Source organism: Mustela nivalis (assembly GCF_964662115.1).
Source record: "Mustela nivalis genome assembly, chromosome: 19".
In the NCBI taxonomy this organism is placed as follows: domain Eukaryota; kingdom Metazoa; phylum Chordata; class Mammalia; order Carnivora; family Mustelidae; genus Mustela; species Mustela nivalis.
This window is the reverse complement of record NC_139038.1, coordinates 3,844,663-3,859,574: the sequence shown is the minus strand read 5'-3', so window position 1 is coordinate 3,859,574 and position 14,912 is coordinate 3,844,663. Positions and strand designations below refer to the sequence as shown.

The 14,912-nt window shown below is 42.8% G+C and overlaps 1 protein-coding gene across 3 annotated transcripts in view; it reads left to right on the top strand.

Moving 5' to 3' along the window:
• Window positions 1-14,400, top strand: part of RBAK (RB associated KRAB zinc finger) — an 813,856-nt gene extending 799,456 nt beyond the window's left edge. For all 3 annotated transcript variants that reach the window (XM_082714217.1, XM_082714216.1, XM_082714215.1), the window contains exons 3-5: window positions 3,770-3,896; window positions 4,188-4,283; window positions 8,825-14,400. In XM_082714217.1, coding sequence (XP_082570343.1) covers window positions 3,770-3,896; window positions 4,188-4,283; window positions 8,825-10,743 — 2,142 coding nt within the window. In that variant the 3' untranslated portion in view covers window positions 10,744-14,400. The remainder of the gene's footprint in view (window positions 1-3,769; window positions 3,897-4,187; window positions 4,284-8,824) is intronic.
• Window positions 14,401-14,912: the final 512 nt, after the last annotated feature.

The following is a 14,912-nucleotide window of genomic DNA, read 5'->3' as shown; positions in this document are numbered from 1 at the left end:
ACTTGTGAGCTCTGTCAGATGGATAAATAAAATCTTTAAAAAAAATAAAATAAAGAATTGCACATTCTTCCAGCTGAGCCAGCCAGGCTACCCCGGGCCTATTGCTTTGTATGTCCTGATTTTATGTAACACTGTTCTTTCATTGAGTTGGTTTTGTTGTTGATTCTCTTGAGTTTTGGGGTATAGCATATCCGTTGCAAATAGAAATAGTTTTACTCTCTCTGTTGATTAATATGCCTAGTTGTTTTCTCCAGCTGGAGGCAGTGAACATTTTGCCTCGTTACTGACCTTACTGGAATTGTCTCTTATGTTTGTCCATTAAGTAAAACCCTGACTTGAGAACTGAGAAGACTGCGTAAACATGCCCGTGCCTGTGCAGCTGTGTCTCTGTAACTTGTGTGTGCTCTCCTGTGATTCAGATTGTACATGTATCACACATACTCTGTGTATTTGGGTATGAGAGTGTGTGTGTATACACACATTCATGCTAGTGAAGTATCCACTCCTAGTTTCTTGAGGGTTTTTTATATCAGGTATGTATTTTGAACATTGTCAGAGGCTTTTTTAGCATCTTAGTGGCGATAAGTGTTTTCTTAGCCATATTAGAGTAGCCTATTACGTGAATGGATTTCCGAAGATTGAACGAGTCAGTATTCTTGGCATAAGCACCACTTAGAGATCATATATTATTTTTTTCATTCTGGTGTTGGATTCTGTTTGCTAACATCTCGTTTTGGATGTTGGTGTTGATACGAGTGGTATCCAGCTATCGTACTGATCGTGGGTCAGTCTTCTGACCCCTCCCATCCTTGCCTTGTGGACTCACTGAACCCAAAAAGTTGTGACTCTCCATGGCACTTCATCAGCTCACTTGGCCCAGATCGACTACAGTGTCCTGCTCTGGATTCTCTGTCGGCTCAACTCCTGCAGTCTCAGGCAGTCTCGACTGTGGCACCTACGTCATGGGTAGAAAACCCTGTGTTGATACATGTTTTGTAAACAGGGCGATGGGACGCATCTGCTGAGCACTTTTCTTCTGAAACAGGAGTCGTGTGTGGGCAGTCCGGAGCAGCACTGCTTGCAGCAGTGGCATCGGAAACACCCCCTTCAGGAGGCTCCAGCATCCCCTTGGCCCTCTGGGGTGGCCCTCTCGCTTGCTTCCGGCAGAGGATATCTTGAACATTTTGAGGAAAGTGTCTCCTGTGATAATCAGTTGTCCTGCTTTCTTGGAAGATTCTAATGTCTGGAGGCCGAAATGATAGCTTGGTTTGGCATACAGTTTTGGGTTCGAAATTCTTTTTCTTTCACAAGCCGTGGACAGTTGTCCAGGGGTTTTTCTCAGGTGAGAAGTAGAATGGCAGGTTCCAGGGTCAGTGGTGTTTTTCCCCCCACCTGTACCTTTTTAGGCATTTTTTTTTCCTCCATTTTTTTTTGTGGGGCATTTTATTGGGAAATTTCTAGATCTGTATTCCCTCCCCCAGTATTCTTGTTTGCATATTGAATGGCCCCTTGTGACATGAAGGCTTGTGTGATTCTTCCGCTCATATATCATTTTTTTGTTCTGCCTTTGATTCTTTGTGTTCGTCCTTCTTTCTTTCTCTTTCTGAAAGTGGAATCTGTCCCATCTGGCTTTTGTATCAAGCTTTATTTCATCATTTCAATTTCTTGTTATCGGAGACAATTCCTAAGTTAGATATTCTGTGTCCCATTTGTTACGTAAGTCTTACTTGGGGGTTTTTAAAAAAATTCAACAATTTGATCTTTAATTTCTAAGTAATCTCTGCTGGCTATTTTTTAGAGAATGTTCTCATTTTTTGGAAACCGTGTCCTGCTAAATTTATTGAAAAATACTAATCAGTAGAAGTTGTTTCCTTTATGAAATTGGTTCTGTCATAGTTTAGCTGCTCACCTTGATACCTATCTTAATTCACACCATTTTCCGCAATTAGCTGATGATTCTAGATTTTTTTAAATATTTTAGTTTTTGAGAGAGGAATTCCTGATAGCTCGTGTGAATATACTTAACTAATAATCCCATTTCACTCTTTTCTTTACGGAGGGGATGACTGCAGAGCTCTAGAAGTTTCGGGACTAGGGAAATGCAGGTAGACACTACTTCAGTTTTTTTCTTCCTTTTTTTTTTAATTGTGATAAGTTACATGTAACATGAAATTTACCATTTTACCTTTAAAACATACAGCTCACGGGCATGAAGTACTTTCATGTGCTTGTGCAACCACCACCAACCATCCGTCTCGAGAACACTTCTCATCTTGTAAAACTGAAGCTCCATCCCCATTACAGAGTAATGCCTCAACTCCCCCTGTCCCCTGCAAGTGTTGTCCTCTCTGTCGCTCTGATTGTGACTATTCTCAGCACCTAAGTGGACTCATCCAGTGTTTGTCTTTTTGTCACTGGTTTGTTTCTCTGAGCATCGTGTCTTCAGAGTCTATCCATGTTGGAACAGATGCCAGAATCTTCTTTTTAAGTCCGAATATTGCTTGCATTGTATGTGTGGCCTGCATTCTGCTTGTCTCTTTATCTGTCAATGGACACTTGGGTCACTTTTGCATTTTCGCTATTGGGAATGATGCAGCGTGGGAGTATAAATTCCTCTCTAAGACCCTACTTCTGGTTCTTTTAAGCGTGTCTCCAAAAGTGGACTTGCTGGATCATATAGGAAATTAATGCCAGATTTATTTTTAATTTTTGAGGAGCTCTCCTGGCTGTAGTGGCTCCCACAGTTTGCATTCCAGCGCAGTGCACGAGGGTTCTGATTTCTCCAACACGTGTTATTTGTAGGCATTTTGGTAGTAGCCATGCTAAGGGACGGGAGGTGGTAACTCACTGTGGCTTTGATTTGATTTCCCTAATGGCTGGTGACGTTGATCATCTTCCCACATGCTCCTTGGACACGTGTGTGTCGTCTTTGAGAAATGTCTGTTCCAGTCCTGGCCCATTTTGAATCATGTTGGTTTCTGTTCTTGGGTGGGTTTGAAGAGTTCTCTCTGTATTCTAGAATGAGGCTTTACCAGAAAAATGATTGGCAGATATTTTCCCCATCCTGTAGGTTGCCTTTTTCTTCCGTGGAAGTGTCTTTTTCACACCTCTGCATCCTCTTTCCTCCTTAATCCTGTGGCCTACCGGCTGCATCTGTGAACCCTAACCAGGCGACATAAGATTCAGAGTCTGTTAAACTGCTCTGTGTGCAGGCGCTCTGACCTCTTGCGCGTCCATCAGTGCAAGTTACTGCTGCGAGAGTGAGGTGTTTGTAGATGTGGTGTTTGCCCCAAAACTCGGAGCATTAGAACCCCTATTCATGCAGGTCACTGCAGGTAAAAGTCCAAGGTGAAAGAGATGAACGGGAAGGCAGAAACCAGCAACTGAGTGCCATGGGCGCCCCCAAGCCGCGGTGGGGTGGGAGGCCAAGAGACAGAGTGCGTGTTTATTTCCATGGTGTTGCCCTCCCGGGCCGGAAGCTTTCTGAGAGCAGGAGTGGTGTCTTACTCATCTCACATACCCCAGAACTCGGTTTCATTGCAACACAGGACCTCAGTTGGTTTTCTGGTTTCAGGGTTTGGTTATTTTAGGGAGCACGTGAAAGAACCCAAAGGCTGTGTGTTTCCCTTCAGGTTTGATTTCATTCCATAGCCTGTAACACCCGGTCAGGTTTTCAGTGTTTCCGGTTCACTTTTTTCTGTGAGCTCAGTAAGCTCCCAAGCCCGCACACCTCCTCCGCCTGACCAGCTCTGATCCGGTGCCATTGCAGGGGCCAGTGTCATTCAGGGACGTGGCCGTGGACTTCACCCAGGAGGAGTGGCAGCAGCTGGAGCCCGATGAGAAGACTACGTACCGGGATGTGATGCTGGAGAACTACAGCCATCTCGTCTCCGTGGGTGAGAGAGCTTGCTTGTGGGTCGCTGCCCCGCGGGTGGGGGTTGGGGTGGAGGGACTGCCCATGTCGTGATTTTTCCTCAAGTTTGAAGAAACAAGTGGTAGGACCATCTCACTCCCCTCGGGCACCAGGCTGGGTATTCATATGTCGGCCTCTCCATCAAAACGTTCGGATTTTGCGAAGGTGCAAAACCAGCCACGTTTTATCCTGCAGCCTCTGAGGCAGCACCTTGGACTCAGAGATCTGAGAGGGGAGCAGCCAGTCCAAGTCTGCCTCTTTGTCTCCTTCACAGGCTACGACAGCACCAAGCCCAAAGTGATCCTCAAGTTGGAGCAGGGAGAGGAGCCGTGGGTAGCCGAAGGTGAAGTGCCGTGTCAGAGTCAGCCAGGTAGGTTAGGACAAGGTTGTCCCGCTTCAGGAAGGACTGAGGGCTGGTGCCCCAGTCACACCTCCAGGCCGCAGACAGCACGCTCCTTCCAGCGCCACGTGCACACTGCTTTTCGGATTTGACATTTGGTTTACACTTGGCGGGCGTTCTCCACGATGGCCAGTGCCGAGGCTCCGGTCACTTCCTCTTCCTGTGTCCCTAGGAGCTCACCGCCCCCATAGCACAGAATTCCTTTCTTTTTATAATTTTTTTTTTTTTTTAATTTATTTGACAGAAAGCATTAGTAGGCAGAGAGACAGGCCGGGGGGTGGGGAGCAGGCTCCCCACCGAAGCTGAGAGCCCAATGTGGGACCCGATCCTAGGACCCTGGGATCTCGACCTGAGCCAAAGGCAGGAACTTAACCCACTGAGCCACCCAGGCGCCCACAGAATTCCTTTCTTGGCAGGCATTCAGAAGTCTTGGAGAAAAATGAACTTGAGACTTTCTCATTCGTTCTTTCCGTCTTCTGTTTTCTTTCCTTCCTTGCCATGAAGTGCTTCGGGCTGGTCTCCTGCCTGTTTTACCCCTTCCTTTGTGCACACAGACACCAAAATTTGCCCCCTCCCTGTGCGGGTGAGGCCGGGCTGTCACCTCGAGTCAGTGCATCTGTGCTTCTCTGTGCTCTGCTTGACAGCGATGGGTACAGGCCCGATGTTGGTTGTCATATGATACTGTGCTTCAGAGCCCAAATATAACTCCGACAGCTCGGGGCACAGAGCAATAAGAGCTTTGTTGCTTTGCCGGGCAAAGGAGGCCGCCGCGGGCTGTGGCCTTCCCAAATGGCAAGGAAGGGGGTTTCTAGGGAAAGCCAGGATCTGGCCAGTTCAGCAGGAATTGTGGGGATGCTGCCAGCCTTGTTAGTTGTTTTCAGGGTGGTACCAGATTCCTGAGACCACAGGCTAAGGGGCAGTGAGGAAGGTTTGTGGAAGAGAGGGAAAAAGTTACTTTAAAATCACGGTTTGCAGGGCATCTGAGTGGCTCAGTTGGTTAAGCGTCTTCCTTCGACTCAGGTCATGATCCCAGGGCTCCCTGCTCCGCGGGGAGTCTGCTTCTCCCTCTGACCGTTCTCCTGCTTATGCGGTCATGTTCTTTCTCTCGCAAAAATAAGTAAAGCTTTATTTTAAAAGTTCTTATTTTATTTGTTCTCATGAAAAATCTGCGCAACCACCACTGATAGTCACTGCGGAATCTCTGCTCCTGTTGTCCGGGCTCCGGCTCACTGTCGCCAGCACCAGCACTGGCTTTTGGCGTCCCCCTGACTTTCTTCATTCTGCTCTGGCTCTCACTGCACTGTTTCCTGGAGGTCTTTTCCTTCTCATACAGGCCACCTCTTGCGAGCATGTGTTTAGGTTCATTTTTTTTTTTTCCCTGCATTATCCAAGGAGTCCTAAATCATGCCACACCACTTGTGTTGCTGCCACCAAAATTGGTTCTGAATCCAGATATGAAGGTGACATCTGGTGTGGTCATGTGGGTTGCGGCTACTTGTTCCCGAACTACTGGGGCCTTCCCAGGCTGAAGAACATCCGTGATCATTTGTTTCCGCTAACCTAGTTGCTTGCTCGTGAACCTCCTGGTCAGGATAATTACCACGTCGTTCATGATGACGGCCCGGCTTGGAGCAGCCCGGGAGGAAAAGAGCCTGTTTTCCATTCTTTTGTTTTCTTTGTGTCCCTTAAAAAGGTGTATCTTATCTCAACTTTCAGGCCTTTTTCTTTGTATATATGCTCCTCTTCCAAGTTGATGTTGAATGCCTATAATCCGTGAACTCTTACCTGGCAGAGGCCGGTACCAGAGGGTCTCCAGTCCCTTTTTCCTCAGAAGGGCTGACAGTCGGCTGCAGACTTCTCCAAACCACCCTGCACATCCTCCCCACTTCTGTTGTTTAATACATCGGACTGGTCTTCTCTCCCCTGGTTCCTGTTTCTTATCTCCTGTGAAATGCTTTAAAATTTTCCTGCCTAATCTTCGTTTCTTCTGACATCAGCCTAAAAGATACTTTCTCATACCTGGATTACATTGAAACCTATTTGGAAATTGCAAAGTCTGTTCATTGGAGACATCCAGCTGATTTAACACGAGGCTGACAGATGAGCCCATAACTATTCTGTTTCTTCTGAAATAGATGTTACAATCTCCTTTCCTCGGGTCCCGTTCAGTACGGTGTGGTGGCGCCTATCAAAATTCATGTCCTGTTTCCCCAGACTAACCCGTTAACCTAGAATTGTTAAATTCCATTTGGTCTGGATCTCCAGACTATCCTAGCTCTTCTTTGTGTGTGCTTTTCTTACCCAAATTACATGTTTTCCTTCCTTCCTCTTAAAATTGTAGTTATAAAAAAATAATAATCTATGTCTGAAACTAATAGAACATGGTATGTTGACTGTATTTGAATCTTAGAAATAAGTAAACATTTTTTTAAAAACCTACCCCAAAAGAAACACCAAGGCTCAAGAAAACACAAACACGTAACAGAATTTACCTTTTTAACATTTTTAGGCACACAGTTCATTGATATTAACTAGATTCACATTCTTGTGCAACAGAACTTCTAGAGCTTTATCCTGAAAAGTTCACCTCTTATTTACGCTCTCATAATTACTGGCTCACCACACTTGTTTCTCCCTTCTCTTGATACACATTCCACAGTTACTACGAAAGTTAGATATGATTATATATTTTGTCCTTCAGCCTCTTTCTCTGCGTGAATTGTAATTCTCCAAAGGGGAAGGATCTTTTCATTCTGTTTTGGTATGTAATGTGTAGAAGGCATTCTGTAGATTTTTCATGGACTTGAGGACCTAGGGAAGAAAGATCTTTATTATCTATATCCATTGAGACATAATTTATCCTCAACTATAGATTTGATAAAACAGGGTGGAACCTGAAAGCCCCCCATTTGATCAGATTAGGAACTACTTTAGTTTCTAACGACAGAGAGATTCCAGGAAAGCTAGGAAATGTTTCCACACTCTCCACAGGCACACGGTTTAGTTAGGAAAGGAGAACATAGCTGCATGGACTAGTTTGGATTTCGCTTTCACACAGAGCACTTACATGTTATTTACAACTTTATGTTAAAGCTATTTTAAGAGTTAAAGGAAGAAGAGCTTTATTTATTTATTTTTTAAAGATCTTATTTATTTTTTTGACAGAGAAATCACAAGTAGGCAGAGAGAAGGGTAAGCAGGCTCCCTGCTGAGCATAGAGCCCCATGCGGGGCTCAATCCCCGGACCCCCGAAATTTGTAAGAAGCATAGAAATAAATAAGTTAATACTGCAGGGGCAGTTTTTGAAATCTGACATTTAAGGTTTTCTACTAAAACTAAATGAAACCTGCACATATGGGAATTCTTGCTTGTTTTCAGGACTCCATCAGTGTTATGTCAGGGACGTGACTGGTTTTGTCAAATTTAAGTCAGCAGATTGAAAGAAAACCGATGAACCGTTGTTTCATATCATACACTGTTCTGAGCGATCAGCATGCACTAAGTTGGTCCTTTCCCAGTGATCTGGGCACATTGTAGCTATGCGAAGCTGCATCACAGTTCAGTAACTTGCTCAAGACCTGGCCAGCAGTGTGTTAGAAGTGGATTTGAGTCAAGGTAGCCTCATCTCTACGCTTTCAGCCGCCACGCTCTGTTGTACACCCAAATGCAGCTAGGGTTCAGTGACTGTCAGAACACTTCCGAGAGCCGATGTTCGTGGCTCAGTCTCTTGCCATCTGGTCCCATCTTACATTTCTTTTGGCTGTTGAGGTGCCTCGAGCTCTCCCTCCAGATGAGTGTGAACTAGGGCTGGGGAGTTGGAGCCCTGGTGGGAAAGAGGTCTCTAAAGATGAGGAGATCGGAATTTTTAGAATGTTTATTTGGTTTACGTGCAGAATAGAAGGGCAAAGATTTTGGAAGTGTCTGGGCTAGTGAGGATGTCATTATGGTAATCTTTGTGTGCAGCAGTGTCTTACAATTTAATATAAATTGCAATCTCTTACTCCCAGTTAAATCCGTACTTGGATGTTTTCTTTAAAAGTTCATGCAGTGATTGCTCTTGTTCTCCCACCAGACCACTGTGCTCACGAGTCCTCCTTAATCTATTGCTTTTTCAGTCATAGTGCCCTCTGCTCATCATTTCTTGGGTTTTTTTCACCTTTTCTACCAAAGTTTTGAACATATTTGGGAGATAACAAAGGTACTTGTGTTTAGTGTGAATTTACTCTCCCTTCTTTTTCTAATACTGGGTCCTGTCCCACACTCATCCCTTCCCTGTGCCTACCCCGCCCCACTCCTGTGTGTTGTGTGTGTGTGTGTGTGTGTGTCTTGTCTGTCTGTCTTATATGACACATCAAGGGGAAATGAAGACTATATGCTTGTGATTATTTTTATTTGTGGAGATTGGCTGTAAAGCCAGAGTCAGTTCCTCAGTAGGGCTCCTGAGCACCACTCCCATTTGATACCCGGTGTGTTCAGATTCACAAAGTTTGTTTAATTTTATTCCTTTTTAGAAGAAGTCTGGAAGGCAGATGACCCGATAGAGAGAATCCCAGGAAGTGAATACGAACATTCAAGGCAAGCTATTTCTATCAACAGCAAAACCCCGGTTGAAGAGAGAGAGAATGCATTTGATAAAACATGTAATGTGGAAACAAGCCTTGTTCCTTCAAACGTAACATCTCATACATGTGTCTCCTGTGGAAAGAATTTAGAATCTACTTCAGAATTAATTATTAGTGATGGAAGCTATGCGAGAAAGAAACCAGATGAGTGTAGTGAATGTGGGAAGATGTACCACGGAGGGAAACCCTATGAATGTAATCAAAATGGGGAAGGCTATTCTCAAAATGAAGAGAGTATTCTTCAGAAAATTAGTATTTTGGAGAAACCCTTTGAATATAATGAATGCATGGAAGCCTTAGACAATGATGCTGTTTTCCTTGCTCATAAGAGAGCTTATATGGGGGAAAAGCCCTATGATTGGAATGACTCTGGGTCAGACTTCATCCAGATGTCAAATTTTAGTGTTTACCAGAGATCACAGATGGAATTGAAGCCTTTTGAATGCAGTGAATGTGGGAAATCCTTCTGTAAGAAGTCAAAGTTAATAATCCATCAGAGGGCCCACACAGGAGAAAAACCTTACGAATGTAATGTATGTGGGAAATCCTTCAGCCAAAAGGGGACCTTAACCGTCCATCGGAGATCACATTTAGAGGAGAAGCCCTATAAATGTAACGAATGTGGGAAAACCTTCTGTCAGAAGTTACATCTCACCCAACACCTGAGAACTCATTCAGGTGAGAAGCCCTATGAATGTAATGAGTGTGGGAAAACCTTCTGCCAGAAGACCCATCTCACCCTACACCAGAGGAATCATTCAGGAGAGAGACCCTATCCGTGTAACGAATGTGGAAAATCCTTTTCACGCAAGTCTGCCCTCAGTGACCACCAGAGAACGCATACGGGAGAGAAACTTTACAAATGTAACGAATGTGGGAAATCCTACTACCGAAAATCTACCCTCATTACACATCAGAGGACCCACACGGGAGAGAAACCCTATCAATGCAGTGAGTGTGGGAAGTTCTTCTCTCGGGTGTCGTACCTCACTATACATTATAGAAGTCACTTAGAAGAGAAACCCTATGAATGTAACGAGTGCGGGAAAACCTTCAATTTAAATTCAGCCTTCATTAGACATCGGAAAGTACACACAGACGAGAAACCCCATGAATGTAGTGAATGCGGAAAACTCTCTCAGTTCTCCTGTGTCACTGACCACCCTACGGCTCCTTTAGGAGATAAACCCTATGAATGTCATGAATGTGGGAAAATCTTCCTTGACAGTTCGGCCTTCAGTGGGCACCAGTCACTTCCGAAAGGGGAGAAGTCCTATGAATGTAACATCTGTGGAAAATTGTTCTCCGAATTATCGTACTACACTATCCATTACAGGAGTCATTCTGAAGAGAAGCCCTATGGATGCAGTGAATGTGGGAAAACCTTCTCCCATAATTCATCCCTCTTTAGACATCAAAGAGTGCACACCGGAGAGAAGCCCTATGAGTGTTACGAGTGTGGGAAGTTCTTCTCTCAGAAATCCTATCTCACCATCCACCACCGGATCCATTCGGGAGAGAAGCCCTATGAATGTAGTAAATGTGGGAAAGTCTTCTCTCGGATGTCAAACCTCACTGTTCACTATAGAAGCCATTCAGGAGAGAAGCCCTACGAATGTAATGAATGTGGAAAAGTCTTTTCTCAGAAGTCCTACCTCACTGTACACTATAGGACTCATTCAGGAGAGAAGCCCTACGAATGTAACGAGTGTGGGAAAAAATTCCACCACAGGTCAGCCTTCAATAGCCATCAGAGGATTCATAGGAGAGGGAATGTGAATGTACTGGATGTGGAGAATCTCCTGTGAAGTCCAAACCCTCTGAGTAGACCAAAATGTAATAGGGAGTCAGATGTCACTGTCTGAGACTTCATGTTTCTGAATGGGGAAGCCATTTAGGAATTAAATTTATCTCCACCTGATTTCTCGCAGAGAAGGATCCCTAGGAATGAAAGAAGCAGCAAAGCCTTCAGCAAAATACTGCAACCCGTCGGGCACGAGATAATTTATACAGAAGTAAAACTTGGTGCATATTTAATATTTATTTTGGAATTCAAATTGTATTTACATATCAGGGAATCATACCAAGGCGAGATCTGTTAGAGGGATGAATGTGGGAAAACTATTGTCTTGGAAATTGTTATACTAAAAGCCATAATTCTGACATAAATTCCAATAGGAAAGCTATCAGAAGCTATCAGCTCTGAATAAACCATTGTATCAAATGAAGTTTTGGAATCACCAGGAGTTTATAATGAGGACGGTAACATTAAACATATATATGGCAGTTCTATCATGTTTTTAAAATGCAGTCCAATAGTAATTCTCTGCAAATTGGGATTTGAATTATTTGGGAAAACGCAGTATTTTGAGTATTAAGATGGCAAAATGTACTAACACAGGATATGTGCTGTTGGTGAGACATTTGCTAGGTACTAGGTAGTTAAATACTTTTCTCTTTGTTGGGAGGCGTTGATAAATGGATTTTTAGCAAATGCCCCATCAATAAAGGCTAAGCGGTGGCTTTTGTAGCATTTTCAACTACATTTGAGCAAAAAGGATTTTAAGACACTCTTTTCATAAACTACACATAGATGATTTGGAGTTAAGTCTGTGTCAGTAAAAGAGGGCATCCACACAGTTTATCTGTAGAATATACACAGTTCTCGTGCCACTCTGCTTGTCTAATTGTTAGAGTGCGCAGTGTGCAGATACTATATAATTCAGATACATCATCTCTTCTTTTATTTGACACGAATACTCTTGTGTTCTGTGCACTGCCCCTCATTCCCAGTATTTTGGAACAAATACAGGTTTCTAGCAGAGTTTTAGTTGATTAACTCGGTGTCCTTTACCCCCTAATTCCTTGCTGGAAGAGTTTGTTCACCGTTTCTTCACAAGACACAGAGTGGATCCGGATTCGTCTAAACCAATCATGATAATTCCATTCCGATTGTGAGTAACCTCTTTATAGTGGTCGCAGGACCCAGTTCACTGGGCCAAGGAATGCAAGGATCATTTAATAATCAAAAATTAATCACTGGACTGCTTCACAGAAACAAGTAATCTAGAATGCAGAAGTCATTTGGTACAGTCAGCATCCGTTAATGTTCTCCATAAGTTATAGATTTGAAGGGAACTTCCCTACTTGGACGAAAAGTATCTAAAACTATAACTACCAGCATACCTAATACCGAGATACTGAAAGTTTTCTCCAGGATGGAAAAAAAAAAAAAAAAAAAAAAAAGGCTATCCACTGTCAGTAATTGTATTCAGTATTCTGCAGAAGGACGTAGCCAGGAGAATAAGGGAAGAATAATAATTAAAGAGCATAAGGATTAGAAGGAAGTAAAACTTTTATCTGCAATTGACATGATTTTGTACTTTGAAAGTTCTGAGGAATGCACAGATAATTGAAATGAATGACTAGGTTTTGCAAGATCCCTGCATATTAAGCTCATTATGCAAAAATAGTTTTTTAATATACCAGTAGTGAACATAAGAAATGAAAAACTTAAAAAGCAATACCACTTACAATAGCATCAAAATTCCTCAAGTGCCTCGAGGGAACATTACCTAACTCCATATTTTCAAGAACTGTTTCTAGAAAAAAAAAAAAAATCACAAAACTTGAGAGGGCCATATCTAGTTCATGGATTCCAGGACAGTTTTTTAAAAATCTCAGTTTTTCCCCAAATTAATTCATATATTCAATGCAATCTTAAAAGTCCTACTAAATTCTTTAATTGAAATTAAACAAACTCAAAAATTCAAATGAAAATTCAGAAGACCAATAATAGTCAAGGCTATCTTCTGAAATAGAGTGAAAGAACTTATATTACCAGGTATCAAGGAAGAGCTGTCCTAAAGCCAGAGAAATTATTATAATTGGTGCAGAGATAGACAAATTGACCATTGGGACAGAAGAAAGATTCCAGAAACACCCATATATAATATAGTCACTTGGTTTTTGCTGAAGTTGATAATGCAGTGGGGAGAGGATATTCTTTCTAGTAAATGCTTTGCCAGTTAAATTTTAAAATTTAATAGAAAATAGAAAAGTGGGTTGCAATGGATTACAGATCTCAGTATGAAATGTAAAATGATAAAGCTTTAAGAAGAGAACTTAGCAGACTGTATGTAACCTTATAATGAGAAAATTTTTCATAAGACCCCCTAAACACTAAACTATAAAAGCCAGTTAATTTGGAGTTATTAACTTTCTGAAACTTAGGTTTACTAAAAGGACCACCATTAAGAAAGCAAATAGGCAAGAAAGGGGGGAGAAAGTACTCGCAACCTATGTATATCACAGCAGAATTGAGTGTAGAGGAGGAGGTGGTGATGGATTTTGGAAGGTGCCGCTTGTTAAAGACTTGGGGCTCTGTGGGCTAGACAGTCTCTGTGAACATGTCTGTTTCAATAAAACTTTATTCATAAACACAGGCAACAGTCTGGATTTGGCCCAAAGGCCACACTTTCCAGCCCTGGATCTAAAATTGAAAAAGAATACAAATCAACAAGAAAAAAATAGAAAAATGGGCAAGAGATTGGGACATCCACTTAACGAAAGAATATCCAGATGGCCAGTAAACATGAAAAGGTATGTTATTTTTATTAGTAATCAGGGAAATGCAAAATTAGAACACCAGCCCCCCCACTGAGATGGTTAAAATGAAAGCATGAAAAAGAATCAAGCTCTGGCTAGGTGGTAAGCAACAGGAAGCCTACCCTGCTTGAGGTGTTGTCAACTAGTATGACCATTTTGGAAAGCTGGCACTTTGAACATGCGTATACCCTTTTAACCCGAACCTGGCAGATAGGCGCGCTTATGTCAACCAAAGGACATACTAAAATAATTCATTGCATCAAACTGCACAAACCAGAATTCTCTGAAGGTAGGCATGCAGTAGAATGAATAACCTGGTGGCATATTTCACTGCAGGAGACTTCTGAGTGTTGAGAACGAGTGAACCGTAAGTATTTGCAGTAGTAGCTTGGTTTCAGAGCTGAATGACAGAAACCACACACACAGGCACACACACTGAATGACCATTTGTAAAGCATAAGAACAGAAAAACTTTATGCAGTTAGGAATCAGGATAGCGGCTAGCCTTGGGCAAGACTGAAAAATGGTATTTATCTGGTGCTAGTAATACTGTTTCTAAACCTGGGTGCTGAATATCTAAGTGTTCTCTGCACTTAAGATATGTGTCTTTCTCTGCATGTATATTGTTTTAAAATCCTGCATCATTCTGTGCAGGAAGTATTCTTTAGAGTAGTTTTAATGGCAACTACAGAGATTTCCTACACTGTGACCTTAAAGCTTAATATAAAGTATATTTTAAGTAAAATATTTGAAAAGGTGACAGGGCCATTACGTATTTTGTCATCCTACCCTTTTGGATATATAAATGGGTCTGAACCACCTCTTCCAATAAAGAACTAACGTGTGTAAACATTTCATAATTTTTCTCAAATAATTTTTCACATTCTGAATTTGGGATGCGTCTTCTGCATTACCGTCCTAGAGATGACCTTGCTGGGAGGTAAATCCATGTAACGGTGACTTTGATTTGGCGGGAAATTGTACTCCGATGCTTTCCACTTAGTTGTTACCCGCACAGATATGTGTGAAAACTCTGATATGAAAAGTAAGAGCGCTTGGCTGGTTAGGGAGGGAAGAGGGTTGGCTGAGCTCAGCGGCCCAGCAAGGAGGATGTTTCAGCATGGGATGCAGTGGACGGTGTGCATTTGACTTTTATTTCCCCTGCCTCATACTAGGCGATGCTTGAAGTGTATACTGGCTAAAAGAGCAGTGATCCAGGAGTTGGGGCTTGGCGATGTGCTCTCCCAACCGCCAGCTGCCTGTTCCACTCCCTCAATCCACTGGACTTAACCAAGAGGCATGGCGTCAAGCATGGCCATGGCCTCCCTTTCATCCCAGACAGAGCCTGCCTCTTTCATTATGGGATTGC